At 31.4% G+C, this 17,891-nt stretch overlaps 1 protein-coding gene across 1 annotated transcript in view; it reads right to left on the reverse strand.

Annotated features, from left to right (window-relative positions):
* The window catches only part of LOC126888066 (uncharacterized), a 131,547-nt gene that overhangs the window by 73,247 nt on the left and 40,409 nt on the right, over positions 1-17,891 (reverse strand). Inside the window, exon 2 of the mRNA XM_050656084.1 lies at positions 14,982-15,280. Within this exon, the coding sequence (XP_050512041.1) occupies positions 14,982-15,280 (299 nt within the window). The remainder of the gene's footprint in view (positions 1-14,981; positions 15,281-17,891) is intronic.

A 17,891-nucleotide genomic window follows, 5' to 3' on the forward strand; every position in this document is an offset into this window, starting at 1 on the left:
TGACTAAAATTACTCTGTACATAGATTTTCATTAACGTGAACAGTTAGCCAGATATAGCTGTTTAAAACCTCTATTTACCAGCAAACACCCCCTTATTCGAGCCATTTAAACCCTCCCCAATTAAAAACTAAGGCATCTTACGGAATTTAATTTACACAGTCTTATAGCTTTTTTGCGAAAAAGCGGTATCGAAAGTGCGAATTGCCGTGATGGTTGCCAACCTTCTTAGAGGAGATGGTACATGAAGAAGAAGACAGCTCTTTTAAAAATGCTACAAAATCATTTTTGAGGGGTCTTATTACTGAGAGGGTATCAAAGTTGCTTTCCTACGAAGGTAATTAAATCCATGTACTAAGGCTGAAAATCAGTACACAGATATAATATTTTTCCAAAATTAGGCATTTTAAATAGGTCAAACTCCTTGAGTGTATTGATAATATAAATATAAAAGGAACTACAGAAAGGTGAAGACCAATTTTGAATTAGGAAGGTAGGTAGGGGGTTGTTTTCACTGATTTTTTCGTAGAGAAAAGCAGGTACCGACATTTTTTTGATTATAAGTCGTTTAATTTTCATGCTAGAAACTTTTTATTATTTTTTTTTGAAAGGTCTAATTATATACTTGAAAAAAGATTATTTAAGTTTTCCTCGAAAAATGCAAATTTTTCCCATTATTTGGCTTTGAATATTTCAAATTCTGCATTTGACGAAAAAAGCTAACTTAAACATGCCGTATCTCAGTGTGTGTTGGTCTTAAAGATATTATTGGAAAAGAAATTGTTTTGTGTTACTACAAGATACAATTTTGGTATCTACAGTTTTTTTATTAAATGCATATTTTTCGAGGTATTCTCAAAAAACCCTCTAAAAAAGTCGATTTTTTCGTCGAAAAATTGTTATTTCCAAGCGCGAATAACTCGAAAAATATTAGTTTTACGAAGAGAATGTAAAAAACATTTTTTTCTTAGAATCACCTTTTCAATCGAATTACATGGTTTAAATGTAATAAAAAATTCCCACCCCCAAGATGGGGTGGCAACCACCCCCAAGGTTTTAGCGTATGATAGCGTCATGATATAGAAAATTATCCTTGGACTATTCCCTATCTTCTGTGAAAATTTCAAGTACATCCATGCTGGACGAAAAAATTGCGAGCCAAAATGCTTCATTTCCTCAATCGACTATTGGGGCCGACCGACCGGCTCTGTCCCGTCATACAGCTGACCGACTATAATAACTTTTATTTATATTTAATTTAGAATGTGTGAACTGATTTTCAGCCTTAGTAAATGGAAATAATTACCTTCGTAGGAAAGCAACTTTGATACCCTCTCAGTAACCCCTGTTCTACGTTTCGCTTGATCGACCTCAGTATGTTTCTCTACACACTCACAGTAATCAACTGTGAAAAATCTAGCTTTAGTAAATTCAAATAGATTTTTCAGCTCTACCTCTCCGTCTATAAGAACAAATTATTGTAACTATTTCCTGCGTAGGATCTGGCGGCCATTTTTATTTACAAAAAATTTGGTGCCAAAAATGGCCTTTTTTTCGTTTTCTTTAAATCAATAGAGGACATTAAGACATGGTTTTCTTGGTACGAACATCTTCGACAGAATGAAAAAAGCTTTAAAATGTTCATACAACTTCACAAAACTTTCATACACTCATTTATTGTTAATATAATTGCGAAAAAGGTTGAAATTGCAAAAAAATAATTTCGCAGTAACTATTGTAAAAATAAGTGTACAGCTTTGAAATTTTTGTCAAATGAGGTTCTCTGGTGCTTAATACGTGAAAAAAATTTCAAATCGATTCATTCATTTGTTTAAATTTTATTCAAATTGTTTATTCCAGAGAGCTTTTTTTTTGCAATAACATAAGTCAGCAAAAAATAATTTAAAACCATTCCACAGGGGTCAAATGAGACAGCATGAGCTAAACTTTCAAATCGGTTTAAAAAAATGAATAAAAAATGCATTTTTTAGTATTAAATAATTATGCAAACGTATCGTCAATTTTTCCTTATAAACTTTTTAAGTAACTTTTTTCAAAAAAATCTATTTTTTACCATGTTTTAGGTGCACAACTACCAATTAATGTTATGTATATTTATATGATAATTGATGAAAAATTGTAACAAATACATATATACACTCCTGGCCAAAAATAAATGGGAGGACCTAACCTTAAAAATGGGCCATTTTTGATTTCTCGAATCTCCTAAACCTATTGTCCGATTTTAGTGATTTTTTTAATATGTTATAGCCTTATTCTCTGAGAATATCGATGTAGTAATAGTGTTGCTGAACAGGTAAATATCAGTGGCGGCTCGTTACTTTAAGGACAGGGTCGGCAAGGTTTTGTCTCCTCAGATATGTATGCCATCTAATTAAAAGGCTTCAATTTAATAGGAGATTTTTGGTTTTTGTTTTTTTATTTTTTTTGTTTTTTTTTTGTTTTTTCCTATAAATTTAGAACCTAAACCTGTTTATAAATTAAGTGTATTTAGTCTATGTTGTTTCGAAGTAGCAAAATGGGTTATAACGTCATTGTAAAATTCATTATTGCTTTGGAGAGATTTTATAAGTTTTTTTCTATTGACATTTGAAATTTGAGACAAGTTTGACATTCTCTCTTGTTTCATGGCGTGTCGACAATACGTTTTGACTCTTTTGAGACAAGAGAAATCCCGTTCATTTGAGGCAGAATTTGCACACATTTGAGCACAATAATTTATTAATTTCGGGAACCGTTTGTTGTACCTAATAATTGCAGTACTTATATAAAATTATACATATTTTGTAACTTATCCCACCTTCCGAAAATATTTGGATCAGCATATAAACCTGTTAATCCATTTTCTTATTTTATTTGATTAAAGAATGATGGATAATTTTTAATGAACTTGTCTAATAGATATTTTGAAAATTCTTTGGCGTAACTTTTAAATTTTGAATAGTCAGAGAGGTCAATGACTTATAACAGTGAGTAAATAATAGTTTTGCCTGGTGCAATAGTTTTAACTTTTGCCTGGAGACCATACAATTCACCGGACATCAAGGCAGCGCCGTCATAAATTTGCCTTACCAATTTATTTTTGATATCAAAAAATTTTAATATGTCCTTTAAAACACCAAAAATATATTCTGTCTTATGGCTTCTACTCACGTCTGAAAACCTAAAAACCTCTCATAAATATTAAACGTAACGCGTATCGAAGAACAATTGATATAATACTTGTGAATGACATGTTTACCTCTATCAGTAGTTTCGTCTACTTCTACCGAAAAGCATCAAAATGTAACTACTAATTATTGATTCTTTCATTCTGTGCTGTTTTTGGTACGCCGCTAAATGTCTTTGAGTCAGAAAGTAAATTAGAAAATTTTGTAAACAATTTTATTTGTTCTCTATAATTAACTTGATGTAACGAATCATCCGATTCATCCTGTCCCCCAAATGGTAATTCCTAACAACTTAAAAAAATTACAATATCAATTATCAATCATTAAACGACGCGACGTAAAACTACCTACTTACCTATTTCATAATTTTATCCCGGGCGCGATAGCAAGGTACGTGGCTAGGTACGTGCCTTGCTACCGTTTGCAGATCACCGCTCGGCAGATTGGTTTCTGCCGTACTTGCCATTCAAATAAATACGGGAAATGTATAATTGGTTGCCTATCGGCTAATATTCCATAGCTTCTTATTACAAGCAAATCTTCAATCTGGGGACGGCTTACCGAAAACACACAATCGCAATCGGGTGCATGGCTATAGGATCATTTTTGAAAAGTCTCTTACGCACAGCGCACAGGGATCACTTAATGTATGGGATCGATCGAATTCTTTTAAAAACAATGAATAAAATTTATTTTGTATTATCTTACAGATATTTTTTTTTATTTCACAGAAACGAATATCATCAACTCTGATTAAGGTAAATATTTAAAAAAATCTATAATGTGTCCATAAATATGTGGGTTGGCACTGCCGACCCTGCCGACCCTGACCAGCCGCCACTGGTAAATGTCATTGTATACCGGGTGTAACAATAATATTGTGTTTTTTCCTGAAAGTTCGTAACACCCTGTGGAATATTATAGCATTTAAAAAATATTGAAATTAAAGCTAAACTATAGCCTTAGCCTTTCTTAACATTCTGCTTTCTGACTCATTCACTTATGTTGTACAATGAAAAAGTTAGATACTTTGACAACTAGCCATGTTATTCATCAATACAAGGTGTTTCTAAATAAGTGCAACAAACTTTAAGGGCTAATTCTGCATGGAAAAATAATGACAGTTTGCTTTATAAACATATGTTCGCAAATGCTTCGTTTCCGAGATACGGGATGTTGAATTTTTTCTTACAAACTGACGATTTATTTATTGCTCTAAAACCGATTGAGATATGCAAATTAAATTTGGAAGGTTTGAGAGGTAGTTATTTCACATTTTTTTGACATACTAATAAAAATTTTATATTCACCATTGGCGTGCTTACAGATAATATGACCGGGTAATATGACCCGTATGCACGCCAATGGTGAATATAAAATACATAATTGTATGTCAAAAAATGTTCAATAACTGCCTCTTAAAACATACCAAATTTCATTTGCATATCTCAACCGGTTTTAGAGCAATAACTAAATCGTCAGTGTGTAAGAAAAAATTCAACATCCTGTATTTCGAAAACGACATTTGCAGACATATGTTTATAAATCGAACGGTCATTATTTTTTCATACAGAAGTACCCCTTAAAGTTTGTCGCACTTATTTGGAAAAACCCTGTATTGATGAAGAACCTGGCTGGTTGTCAAAGTACCTAACTTTTTCATTATCCAACATAAGTAAATGAGTCTAAAAGCAGAATGTTAAGAAAGGCTAAGGCTACAATTTAGTTTTAATTTCAACATTTTTTAAGTGCTAGAATATTCTACAGGGTGTTACGAACTTTCAGGAAAGAACACAGTATTATTGTTACACCCGGTATACAATGACATTTACCTATTCAGCAACTCTATTACCACATACCTACATATTCTTAGAGAATAAGGCTATAACATATTAAAAAAATCACCAAAATCGGACAACAGGTTTAGGAGACTCGAGTCCTCAAAAATTACCCATTTTTAAGGTGTCCCGATTTTTTTGGCAAGGAGTGTATAATAGGTTTAAACTTAAGTTTATAAGAAAAAATTGACCATACTTTCGCATATTATTTGTTACTAATAATTGCATTTTATCTACTCTATGTCATATTATGTATAAAGTTTTTAGTTTGTGAATACTGTTATTATAGATAGCAGCGCGTGAAGGGTTTAAAGTGTGCGTGAAGTAACAATGTATTGGATTGTGTAAACGGGATTTACTTTTTCGCACACTTTCAATGGGTTTTTTGGCACACTTTCATGTAATCAAATATCCTTAAATTTCGCATTGTCATGGTGATGACAATATGAGCAATGACTTACAACAAAATTTTTTACAGTTTTGTGGTTTGAAAGTAGTTAGGATTTTTAAATGTCAAAGTTCTAAAAATTGTAGAATAGAAATGAATTCCAGTGACGAAGAGTTACAGTTTTTTTATTTGTTTATCGTAGATAAAATATTGTATGAAACTGTGCGTGAAGTACCTACTTTTTGCGAACTTACGCGATGTATAGCACTCGCTCCGTTGTCGCTCGTGCTCTAAAAATCGCGTGCGTTCGCAAAAAGCATGCTTCACGAACTGTTTCATAAATAACTATTTTATTCACTTTTTTTAAACAAATTTGAAAATTTAGCTCATGCTCTTTCATTTGACATCTATAGAATGGTTCTAACATTATTTTTTTCTGACTTATGGTATTGGAAAAAAAATGCTTTCTGGGATAAACAATTTAAATAAAATTTAAACAATTGAATGAATCGCTTTGAAATGTTTGTAACGTATTAAGCACCTAAGAACCCTTATTTGACAAAGCTGTACACTTATTTTAACAATAGTTATTGCGAAATTATTTTTTTTTAATTTTGACCTTCTTTCGCAATGATATTAAGGGCAAGGGCGCAAATATTTTACGGCTATCCCTACTTCTTCTGTCTTTGCACTTTAAATTACGTGTAGTAAAATTCTCACTGGTATGGATTTGTAAACATTACTTGACAAAATGTCATCATTAAATTTAAAGAGATGGCTTTTGAATGTTCTTTTATAAGTTATTTGCATAAATTATTAATTCAGTTAATTAATATGATATTTTTTTAACTAACCATGTATTCAGTGATTGTAATAATTTATATACTGTACAACAAAAACGAATACTCAATCACACCTCAAAAGGAAAGGGGAAAAGTGATAAAGTGATTTTTTAATAATATAGTGTTACTATGGAACGCTTAAAATTTTGAACATTTTTAACAACAAAATACTTGGATCACAGAATATATCCTGCTGTATTCACTGCTTGGATCTTCCATAAATAATAAACAATAAATATCTTTTTATTCAGTTCACGTCTTAAATCAATTTTTCATCAAATACACTATCAATATTATTTAATGAACAACTCAAAATATTCTCGATACCATGTCAAATATTTAAAATTGTCACTGTCTTGTCACCATATTCTATTTGACTCAGTGCGTTGTATGACAAAGATAGCAAATATTCGATTTGGAAAATATCACCACGGACATGGTGTCCATTTTTTTCGAATCCTGAAAAAACTAATAAATATTTTTAAAAAATTTAAACGCAGAATGAAAGACTAATTTATTATCGAGGGCCGAAAGTCCCTTAGAATAAATAAAAAGTTTCTTTTGAATGAGATATTTGAAATTAAAAATCACACTACATTTTCTCTTAGTTTTTCACCTCTGTAACTTATTCAAATAAACATTACAGAAGTTTTCAGGGATTTTCGGACCTCGGTAAGAACGTAATCTTTCATTCTGCGTTTAAATTTTTCAAAAATACTTATTAGTTTTCTCAGGATTCGAAAAAAATGAATCCCATTTAAATAGCATTAGAGCCGAAACTACGTACCCATCCCCTTAACAATAAATGAATAGATATATTAAACTTTGAAATAAGCCATTTTAAAGCTTTTTCTATTCTCTAGAAGATGTTTTTACTAAGAAAACCATACAGGGTGAGTCATGAGGAACTGTACATACTCCTACCTCGTATAGAGGCTCCTATGGGGAATAACAAATGTCCATTAAAAAGTGTCTGCTCCCCTTGTTTAATAATATACAGGGCGAGTTTCGCATTTTGACAGAAATTTATATTCGTCATAGTTTTTGAACGGTCAGATCGATGTGTCTCTTATTTTGGCCAATCGTTACACTATTACCACCTAATCAACTGATTTATTCAAACTAGAAAAAATCAGGTACGGCTTTAAACAATTAGTTCGTTTGGGTCTTAGAAAAAATTTCACACTGTATACGCTTTTTGAAAACTCTAATATAAATTTTACGAATTAGACAAATCGGCAATTAAAATGGCCAATGACAATTAAAATGAAAAAATATTTATTTTTTCCCCACATGATTACTTAATTTTTTATAAAAAAATCAAATTTGACTATGAATTAAAAGTTTGGTAAAGTAAACCATAGATTTAAAAAAATTAAGTTTTATTACAAAAATTAATTTTTTTTTAACAAATATTTGATTTATGTTACCACCCAATCAACTGATTTATTCAAACTAGAAAAAAATCAGGTCCGGCTTTAAAAAATTAGTTCGTTTGGGTCTTGGAAAAAATTTCACCCTGTATACGCTTTTTGAAAACTATAGTATGAATTTTACAAATTAGACAAATAGGCAATTAAAATGGCATATTTATTTTTTCCCCACAAGATTACTTAATTTTTTATTAAAAAATCAAATTTGTCAAAATCAGAATTTTAACCTAAAAATGAAAATAAAAAGATGAAATCACGGTTTAACTAGCTACAACGTTCCATTTAAAAAAACATTTTTCTGAAATTTTTACAGCACATATCTCTTACCATTGTGAAGACTATGACAATTGTTGTAGACTGTCATTCTTCTTCTCGTAAAAATTATGAATTTTTAAAAATAAAAGGTGCAGCTTCGTGAATTGCAAAATTAAATCGCAAAAATTAAGTGAAAAAATTTAAAATTTATCTATTTGATCACGTACCTATATGTTAAACTATAGAGTCCAAAGAGAAGTGTTATGGGGAGTCTAAGATCTAGATGTGTCATAGAAAAAAAAATGGTGAAACTTTTAATTTTAAGAAAAACGTTGTTTAATTTTTTTTATTTTTATGGTAAAATTGTGATTTTGAAAAATTTTATTGTTTAATAAAAAATTAAGTAATCGTGTGGGGAAAAATAAATATACCATTTTAATTGCCTATTTGTCTAATTTGTAAAATTCATATTAGAGTTTTCAAAAAGCGTATACAGGGTGAATTTTTTTGTAAGACCCAAACGAACTAATTTTTTAAGGCCGGACCTGATTTTTTTCTAGTTTGAATAAATCAGTTGATTGGGTGGTAACATAAATCAAATATTTCTTAAAAAAAAAATTAATTTTTGTAATAAAAGTTAATTTTTTTTAAATCTATGGTTCACTTTACCAAATTTTTAATTCATAGTCAAATTTGGTTTTTTTATAAAAAATTAAGTAATCGTATGGGAAAAAAATAAATATGTCATTTTAATTGCCTATTTGTCTAATTTGTAAAATTAATACAGGCGTATACAGGGTGAAATTTTTTGTAAGACCCAAACGAACTAGTTTTTTAAAGCCGGACCTGATTTTTTTCTAGTTTGAATAAATCAGTTGACTAGATGGTAATAATGTAACGATTGACCAAAATAAGAGACACATCGATCTGACCTTTCAAAAATTATGACGAATATAAATTTCTGTCAAAATGCGAAACTCGCCCTGTATATTATTAAACAATGGGAGCAGACATTTTTTAATGGTCATTTGTTATTCCCCATAGGGGCCTCTATACGAGGTAGGAGTATGTCCCACATAACAATTTCATGTTCTTAGTAGATTCATAGAACATACTTTTCAGAAAAAGTATATACTAAGAATATGCGTAATTACCATTGCGAATGTGCATAGCACATACTGAGTATATACTACATTACAGTACTTAAACGTTCTATGCATATACTTAGAATGTACTACCGCACTTCTTTTCAGTATATACTAAGAATATCCTTTTTAGAACATTCCAAGGACGTGCTATAAACCTTCTATTTATATACTTAGAACGTACTAGCGCACATATTTTTAGTTTATACTAACAACGTACTTTTTAGAATATTCCAAGGAAGTGCTACTATCGAGCATCTTCATATCGTGCTTCTATTTATATACTTAGAACGTACTACTGCAGATCTTTGTATTAGAAGAATATATTTTTAAGGATATTCTAAGAAAGTGCTATCAAGTGCTATATTGCTCAGAAGTATGTTTTCAGCATCACCTAATCTCATCTTAGGTTCTACTAATTCTACCAAATACCTATTATATTTACATATTTTAATGGCAAATGTGAATGTAGTTAGTACCTACATTCTGCAATATTACTTAAAAAGTAAGTACATATTTATAAATTTTAGTTATCTATATAAACTATTATATTATAATATTTAGCTAAACTAAACTATGTAATGAGTAACTAAAATTTATATACTTATATGTACTTACTTATATAGGGTGTCCCAAAAGTAGTGGAACGCTCGAATATTTCGCGAACTAAAGATCGGATCGAAAAACTGAAATATACATGTTCAATCATTTTCAAAAATCTATCCAATGACACTAAACACCAACCCCCACTACACCCCCTGGAGGTGGGGTGGGGGGTAACTTTAAAATCTCAAATGGAAACCCCTAGTTTTTCTTGCAGATTTGGATTCGTTACGTAAAAGTAAGCAACTTTTATTCAAGACATTTTTTCGAACTGTGGATAGATGGCGCTATAATTGGGAAAAACGATTTATTCTGATACCATAGGTAAATTATAGAAACGGTCTAACATCTCGAGAAATACATTTCCAAATGAGAAACCAAAAAACAGGTTTTTAATATTTTTCGAAAACCTATCGATAAACACCAAAAATTACCCTTCAACCCACCCCCTGGAGACGGGGTGGAACCCCCCCCCCCCCCCGGAATTCGAAACATTTTTTAAAATTGCTGATAGATGGCGCTAATAAATCGTATTTTTCCAATTAAAGCGCCATCTATCAACAATTCTAAAAAATGTTTCGAATAAATGTTGCTAATTTTTCATGACAAATCCGAATCTGTAATAAAAGTGGGGGTTGCTATTTAAGATTTTAAAGTTACCCCCCACCCCACCTCCAGGGGGTGGGTTGGAGGGTCATGTTTAGTGTTATTCGATAGGTTTTCGAAAAGTATTAAAAACCTGTTTTTTGTTTTCTCATTTGGAAGTGTATTTCTCGAGATGTTAGACTGTTTCTATAATTTACCTATGGTATCAGAATAAATCGTTTTTCCCAATTATAGCGCCATCTATCCACAGTTCGAAAAAATGTCTTGAATAAAAGTTGCTTACTTTTACGTAACGAATCCAAATCTGCAAGAAAAATTAGGGGTTTCCATTTGAGATTTTAAAGTTACCCTCCACCCCACCTCCAGGGGGTGTAGTGGGGGTTGGTGTTTAGTGTCATTGGATAGATTTTTGAAAATGATTGAACACGTATTTTCAGTTTTTCGATCCGATGTTTAGTTCGCGAAATATTCGACCGTTCCACTACTTTTGGGACACCCTGTATGTATTTATTAAATAATATTGAGTTACCAAAATATATTATTACTAGTACTTTTATTATCAATCGTCTTCATCCTTAACACTGCCACACTGCATAGATAGATACATATTTTCGATTTAATACTGTTGTTTGTTGTTTCCTACCCTGATCCATTCAAGTAAGAAATGGTCAGAATAAGACAAGACGGGGTTAGGGGGATATGTATTGTGGAAGTGGAATAACAACAGTGCACCGGTGAGTGTTGCCAAACGGAGGGAAATTTCACTTTTTGCGGGAATTTTTAAAATAAAAGGTGATAAAGGGAAAAATTAACTCAAAAGGGAATTTTTGTTCCAGTCAAATTACTAAATATTAAAAAAAATCAAAATATTTGAAAATTATTAAACATATCTTCTCAGATTTTGTAAACAGGAGGGAATTTTTGATAAAAGTGGGAATTTTTAAGGTTGACGGAAAAAGCTTACTCGATGGTTGGCAACACCAAAGCCTTTGGTTGTGGGTCGTGGGCTTTGGCATGCTTTATTGGTTCTGGAATGGCCCGTATCACAGCCTCCCGTATTGAATTGAATGTACCTAAATTCAAATTCCAACGATGTAAAAATACTCGTGATAAACTCGAAATGGTAAAGTTATTTCAATTATGAAAACGAATTTTTAATAATAAACGTTAATACAATTAATGTTTAAACTTTTTTACCATACAACAATTTTGAAATGAAATTCGTCCAATACTACCTACATACATGAATTTTATTAATTATTCTAAAATATAACGAAGTTGATAATATATAAGGCTAATATTATACTTCCTATACATACATATTATTTTTAAGATATTTTAAAAGTATCTACTTATAAGTATGTGTTAAGAATGTACTTATAAGTATGTGCTAAGAATATTCGATAAATGTATATTCTAAGAATAAACTTTTACGAATATTCCGAGTTACTACGTGCACGAATGTACTCAGTATATTCGGTACGAGAATATACTTTAAAGTATATGCAAAGAACATGAAATTTAGAATGTTTTTTAAGGTACATGCTATGCTTGTACTAAAAAGAATATACTCCGACGAATGTTGGTAGTATATGCTTAGAACATGATACGAACATCATTGTTATGTGGGGTACAGTTCCTCATGACTCACCCTGTATGTCTTACTGTTTTCCACTAACTTGAAAAAAAAGGAAAAAAGGCCGTTTTTTACACTAAATTGTTTATAAATAAAAATGGCCGCCAGATCCTACACAGGAAATAGTTACAATTTGTTCTTATAGGTCTTACCTGTCGAAAAAACGCTTCAGTACCCTTTCTGTTGAAGTGTCATGGAAAAAACCTTATTACCCTGGATTAATTCTTTTGTTTATTACTTAGTTAGTTAATTAACCATCGACTTTAATATGTTTAACTGAACAGCAATCAGTGCAACATGTTAGCTAAGCTAATTTTATAAGACAGTGTACCCAATGGGAAAAGCACTTATTGATTTACCAGATTGCAGAATAAAGGAGTTAAAAAAAGAAAAAACTGAATAGATGCATTTAAGTAAATACAATGTAGACATAGGTATCAAAAGTTTTTTCGGTAAACATCATGGTAAGTGTTTAAAAGATAACATATTAAAAATATTTTTTATTGGTACCCAATTTTGCTTATTTAACCTTCCGATGACCAACCTTTTTTTGTTACACGGATGATCAACGCTGGTAAAAAATGACCCCAGGTCAAAAATGACCTGGAATGAATGTTTTCAGCATTTAAATCTTCATCTAACAATACAACCTCGTTTTCTGATAAAAATCGCTAGCAGTAACAATTCCTGTAACTCAGCCTCAGTGAGATATTTGCGGGCCATATCTTATATGTACACAAAATACTAAGAAACTATAATAATATACGTCAGGAAATAATAATAATGACTAACTGTAGCAGACAGGAATGTCATGAAAAATAATGAGTTAAAAATTGAAAATACTTTTGAATTTATTAAAGAGAATATACGCTGGGGTCCAAATTTACCCCCTTGGTCATCCGAAGGTTAAAGTACGCCTCAGCGTCTTTATATAAATTCAGCTTCCAAAAACGCACGTGTTTTATAGTTACCATAGCAACATCAACAGTTTTAAATATTGATCTGACCTGACAGGATTGCATACATTGTAACGTCAAATAAATAAAATATGAATAAAATATTACTAACAAACGTTTCAAAAGCTTTATTCAAATATTTGAAAATATTATGAATGTGAATATGAATGTGAAAAGTACAGTTGGTATTGTTTGAAATATTTATACTTCGATTTTTTAAATCAGAGGAAATGCTGTTCAAATAACTAATACTATAATAAATAATACTACCGACATTCTCGGAAGCCAATGAGGTTGTACTGTTCCGACATTTTCTGAAGGTAAGCAAGCACAACTCGTTCATCTGTATCGGTTACCTTTTGCTCTTCCATCCATTTAATGAACTTATTTTATTCTTTTTTATAGGCGGCTTCCGATTTTGCGTATTAACCGCGATTCTGCTTTACTATTTACATAATTAATGTTGGAACTCATTTTTAAGCAATATAAAACCCGTAATAACAATGAATCTTATGTGACAGATTGCAAATTAATTTTTGTTTTCCTCATTTCCATAACAACGAAAGGTATACTGATGTATAGGTATTGGATTTTGACATGAGCTATGAGTCACGCCGATTTAGTAAACAAGTTTGCGTGAAATTTTCAAGGTCACAGCTCTTGTCAAAATCCATTATTTATCCATCACAAATTCAACCATTTTACATTATTAGCTCTTATTTCAATTTTTTGTTGTAATAATAGTTGCGTTCGCAGAGACTGTCGGCGACTAGTCAGTGATAAATTGTCAGAAAATCGCATGCGCACTTTAAAATAATAATATAAATAATATCGTTAAAAGATAAATATACAAGGTATATTTACTATTCATTAATATTAATAATTAGTTATTAATATTAATTAATGGTAAATATACCTTGTATATTTATCTATTAACGGTATTATTTTTTATATTAGGTGAGGTTAGGAGTTGTCATGGACAAGTTCTCAGGGCTCTGCGAACGCACTTAATACATGATTTCAAAGTGCACCAATAAAAAAATAGCATAAAGTATTCGTGGATAACTGGTCTTTAAAACACTTGCTCTATTTCGCGCTACAATCGCGCGTGTTTTAAAGAAAATATCCGCTTATACTTTAATATACTACAGTATGCGGCAAAATAAACAGTACTGAAATGAATATTCAAATGTTTATGGTTATTTATAATATATCTAGTATACATGATATAGGCTTGCAAACATTATTCACGACGACGCACGTTCCCGATAAAACAGATGTTAAAGATTACCTCTGGCCAGTGGCGGATCTACATGGAGGGAAAATGAGGAAATTTCCCCCTAACAAGATCCAAGATTAAAGAAAGAAAATTGTTCAAATATAAAAATATATTAGCTGATATGAAACCGAAACCACAGAAAGACAAATTCAACCCAATAAACACGCTAGTTGGGAAAATTAAGGGAACTAAATGCCTACAAGTTATTATTTATGTCTTTTATGAAATATGAATTTAACTTTTTTTTGTCTTTTGATTGGTTTTTCATTGGAAGTTTCCTCTTACGGCAAATTTTCCCTCCAAATGCAAATTTCTATATCCGCCACTGCCTCTGACACGAAAAAATCTTTAATTCTAGTACGTAATTCCGAAATGGCAGATGGTGGATCTGTCTGACCCCTTCAGCATTCCCCATATATACGCACCTGGTGGCAGTAGTTCTGGTGAGTAGCAACTCCCAAAATGATCAAGCAGTATTCGAAGAGAATCCCTGACAGTTTGACAAGTTGTCCCGTCGTGCTGAAACCATTGTTGATTTTAAGCTTGGACCGTTTTCGTGACCTTTTCCGTATTACCAAAAATAATACTCCACCATAAAAATTTTTCTGCAAAACTGAGAACCATTCTGAAGCACCTAACATTATCACGACATTCACATACGTTATAACGACGGTTGGGAACCACTCAGTATGTTTCAGCGCCTGACACATACAAATTGGAGGCATACGAATTTCAGTACTGTTTATTTTGCCGCATACCGTATACTATTTATATGTTAATATTACTGAAAAAAAAAACTCATAAATATTACCTTTCCGACTAGATTCTTCTATTCTTACTTGATAAGCTGGTTTATCAATAGAAGTGTATTGAGGAACATCCATGCTGCTGATAACTTCCACCGAGTCACTAACAATGAACAACCGTCTGGGTAAAAGATTCTTAGCGGAATGTTTCCCAATACCATGTAAAGGTCTGAATTTCATATTGCTGTTCACGGTTTCAAACAATGAATCAGGGCAAATACACTCCATGGACTCATTTTGGAGTAGGTTTTTGTTCAGGTGTTTCTCCAGTATGTTATTGATGCCAGTAGATTTTTGAATATCTCTAAAATTGAAAAGGATATTAAAAATGATGATTTTGTTGGGGTATTGTAAATAAATACATGCATAACAAGCTATAAATACGAGCATTATGATAACGAAAACTTTTTTTATTTACGCATTTAAACTCGTAATTACAGAAAATACCTACTTATTATGAAAAGTTATTTTAGAATTAAAAACTACTTTAAAAACTTAAGTGCAATTGATTCCTTCTAATTTAAATATTGTGAACCATAAAGGTACTTTACTCTTGAACGACATTCATATTTTTTACATACCTCGTATAAAATTGATAAAATTTGATTAATTATTTAGATCACACAGAGCTTTTTATGAAGAATAACGTTTCTTCGTAAAATTAATAATAAAAGAGTTATCATAAATGAAAATGATGTTGGGTATCCGTAATTTGTGAAAAAATTTCAAATTTTTTCTTTCAGTTGGAAGAATTTAATTGCATTAATATAATTTTTAATTCTAAACAACTTTTCTTGATAACAATTTTTAATATTGTGAAAAATAAAGGTACTTTACTCTTCCGCGAAATTCATATTTTTTGACATATACTTATATCTCGTATAATATAGGTCTGGATCCCGCGTATGAAAAAAAAGTTGATTAATAGCAAGCTGAAAATTTGTTAATAGCTAAAGGGTGTCTAATCGGATAAACTTTGATATATGGGAACACTGGAACAGGGGCAGTTTTAATTGTGGAACAGGTTAAAAATTTGGAACGGTCACACCACGAAAACGGCACATTTATTTTGTTCGACAGAACAGACTTAAATTTTTCGAACAGAGATTAAACTCTCATGCAAAAATCAGACTGCTATTTATCACCTGTCATAATTCCTGTCATTTGACATATTCTACATGTTCCACTCATTAAAACGCCCATTTGGTGAAAAATAGCAGTCTGATTTTTGCATGAGAGTTTAACCTCTGTTCGAAGAGTTTTAGTCTGTTCTGTCGGACAAAATAAATGTGCCGTTTTCGTGGTGTGACCGTTCCAAATTTTTAACCTGTTCAACAATTAAAACTTCCCCTGTTCCAGTGTTCCCATATATCAAAGTTTGTCCGACTAGACACCCTTAAGCTATTAACAAATTTTCAGCTTGCTATTAATTAAATTTTTTTTCATACGCTGGATCCAGACCTAATATAGATAAAATTTGATAGCTGATGTTTAATCACCGGTTTTAGACCTTGCAGAACTTTTTATGAAGAATTACTTTTTCTCGTAAAATTAAAAATAAAAAAGTTTCCCATAATAATGTAACCACCTTAACTAGACACGCTGTATACAGGGTGAGGCAAATAAAGGGTCTATTAGAAATATCTCGAGAACTAAAGGCAACAGAATCATGAAAATTGGAATAAAGGGGTTTTGAAGGATGATCTATTAAATGAAAATATTTTCATCTCTCTGCAACTTCCGGTTATACCGGAAGTTGCTTATAACTTTAGCTTTTTTAAATGGAACACCCTGTATATTTTTACATTTTTGGATTCTCTTCGATATCTTCTTTCTTAAGATATGAGGTTTTGTAATATTATACAGGGTATTTTAAAAGATCAAGATGTCGGTCTTGACGGTCCAGTTAGCTGGGGCTCAGTCGATCGACAAGTTTAGTGGATTTGCGATTTGCGGTCGCTGGTTCGAGCCTCAGCTAGGTCATGAAATTTATAAAAGGCCAACGCCGTAGTATAAAACTCAATAGAGTCTACGGCTTGGTCTGGAATAAACTGGCGTCTGATCGGCCTATGGAGGAGCGGTACGGGAAGGGATAAGGGCTTCCGGCTTGGTGATACTCCTCCATAGATCCCTACCGAAGGGCGTTGATGCCTAAGAACGGTGTATACATGTACATTTTAAAAGATAATTACGTTTCTTTTTTAATTTCGTAGCAAAATTAACACCCTGTAGAATTGTAGAAGTTTGACATCTAAAACTCTACTTACGTTCAAATGATTTTTAATATTTTCTACTATTGTTAAGAATCATTAGTATAGCTAAATTTTTAATTTTAGTATACAGGGTTGGTCGAAACTCGGAATGAGTATTTTCTGAGTTTTCTTAAATGGAACACCCTGTATTTTAGTATTGTAATGAAATGATATTTTATGGTACTTTTTTATTTCTTAAGCATTCCCTATACCTAACTGCTTTAATTTGTGCTTAATTGTTAATCGCACTAACAGTCTTAACTAAGTAGGTGTTTCGATAGCTAAACCATTATTGGTAATTTTAAGGACCAGTCTGGATTAATATGTATTTATTTCTGAAAAATTATTTGGGATTGAGTATTTTCACGGCCAACCAAATAAAATTTTACGTATTTTTTGTTGCAATTAATGTTTAGCTTGAATCACCAATAACTCACAAATTAAAGCAGTTAGGTATAGTGAATGCTTAAGAAATAAAAAAGTACTATAAAATATCATTTTACTACAATACAAAAATACAGGGTGTTCCATTTAAGAAAACTCAGAAAATACTCATTCCGAGTTTCGACCAACCCTGTATACTAAAATTAAAAATTTAGCTATACTAATGATTCTTAACAATATTAGAGTATATTAAAAATTATTTGAACGTAAGTAGAGTTT

Source organism: Diabrotica virgifera, chromosome 7 (genome assembly GCF_917563875.1).
Source record: "Diabrotica virgifera virgifera chromosome 7, PGI_DIABVI_V3a".
Lineage (NCBI taxonomy): Eukaryota > Metazoa > Arthropoda > Insecta > Coleoptera > Chrysomelidae > Diabrotica > Diabrotica virgifera.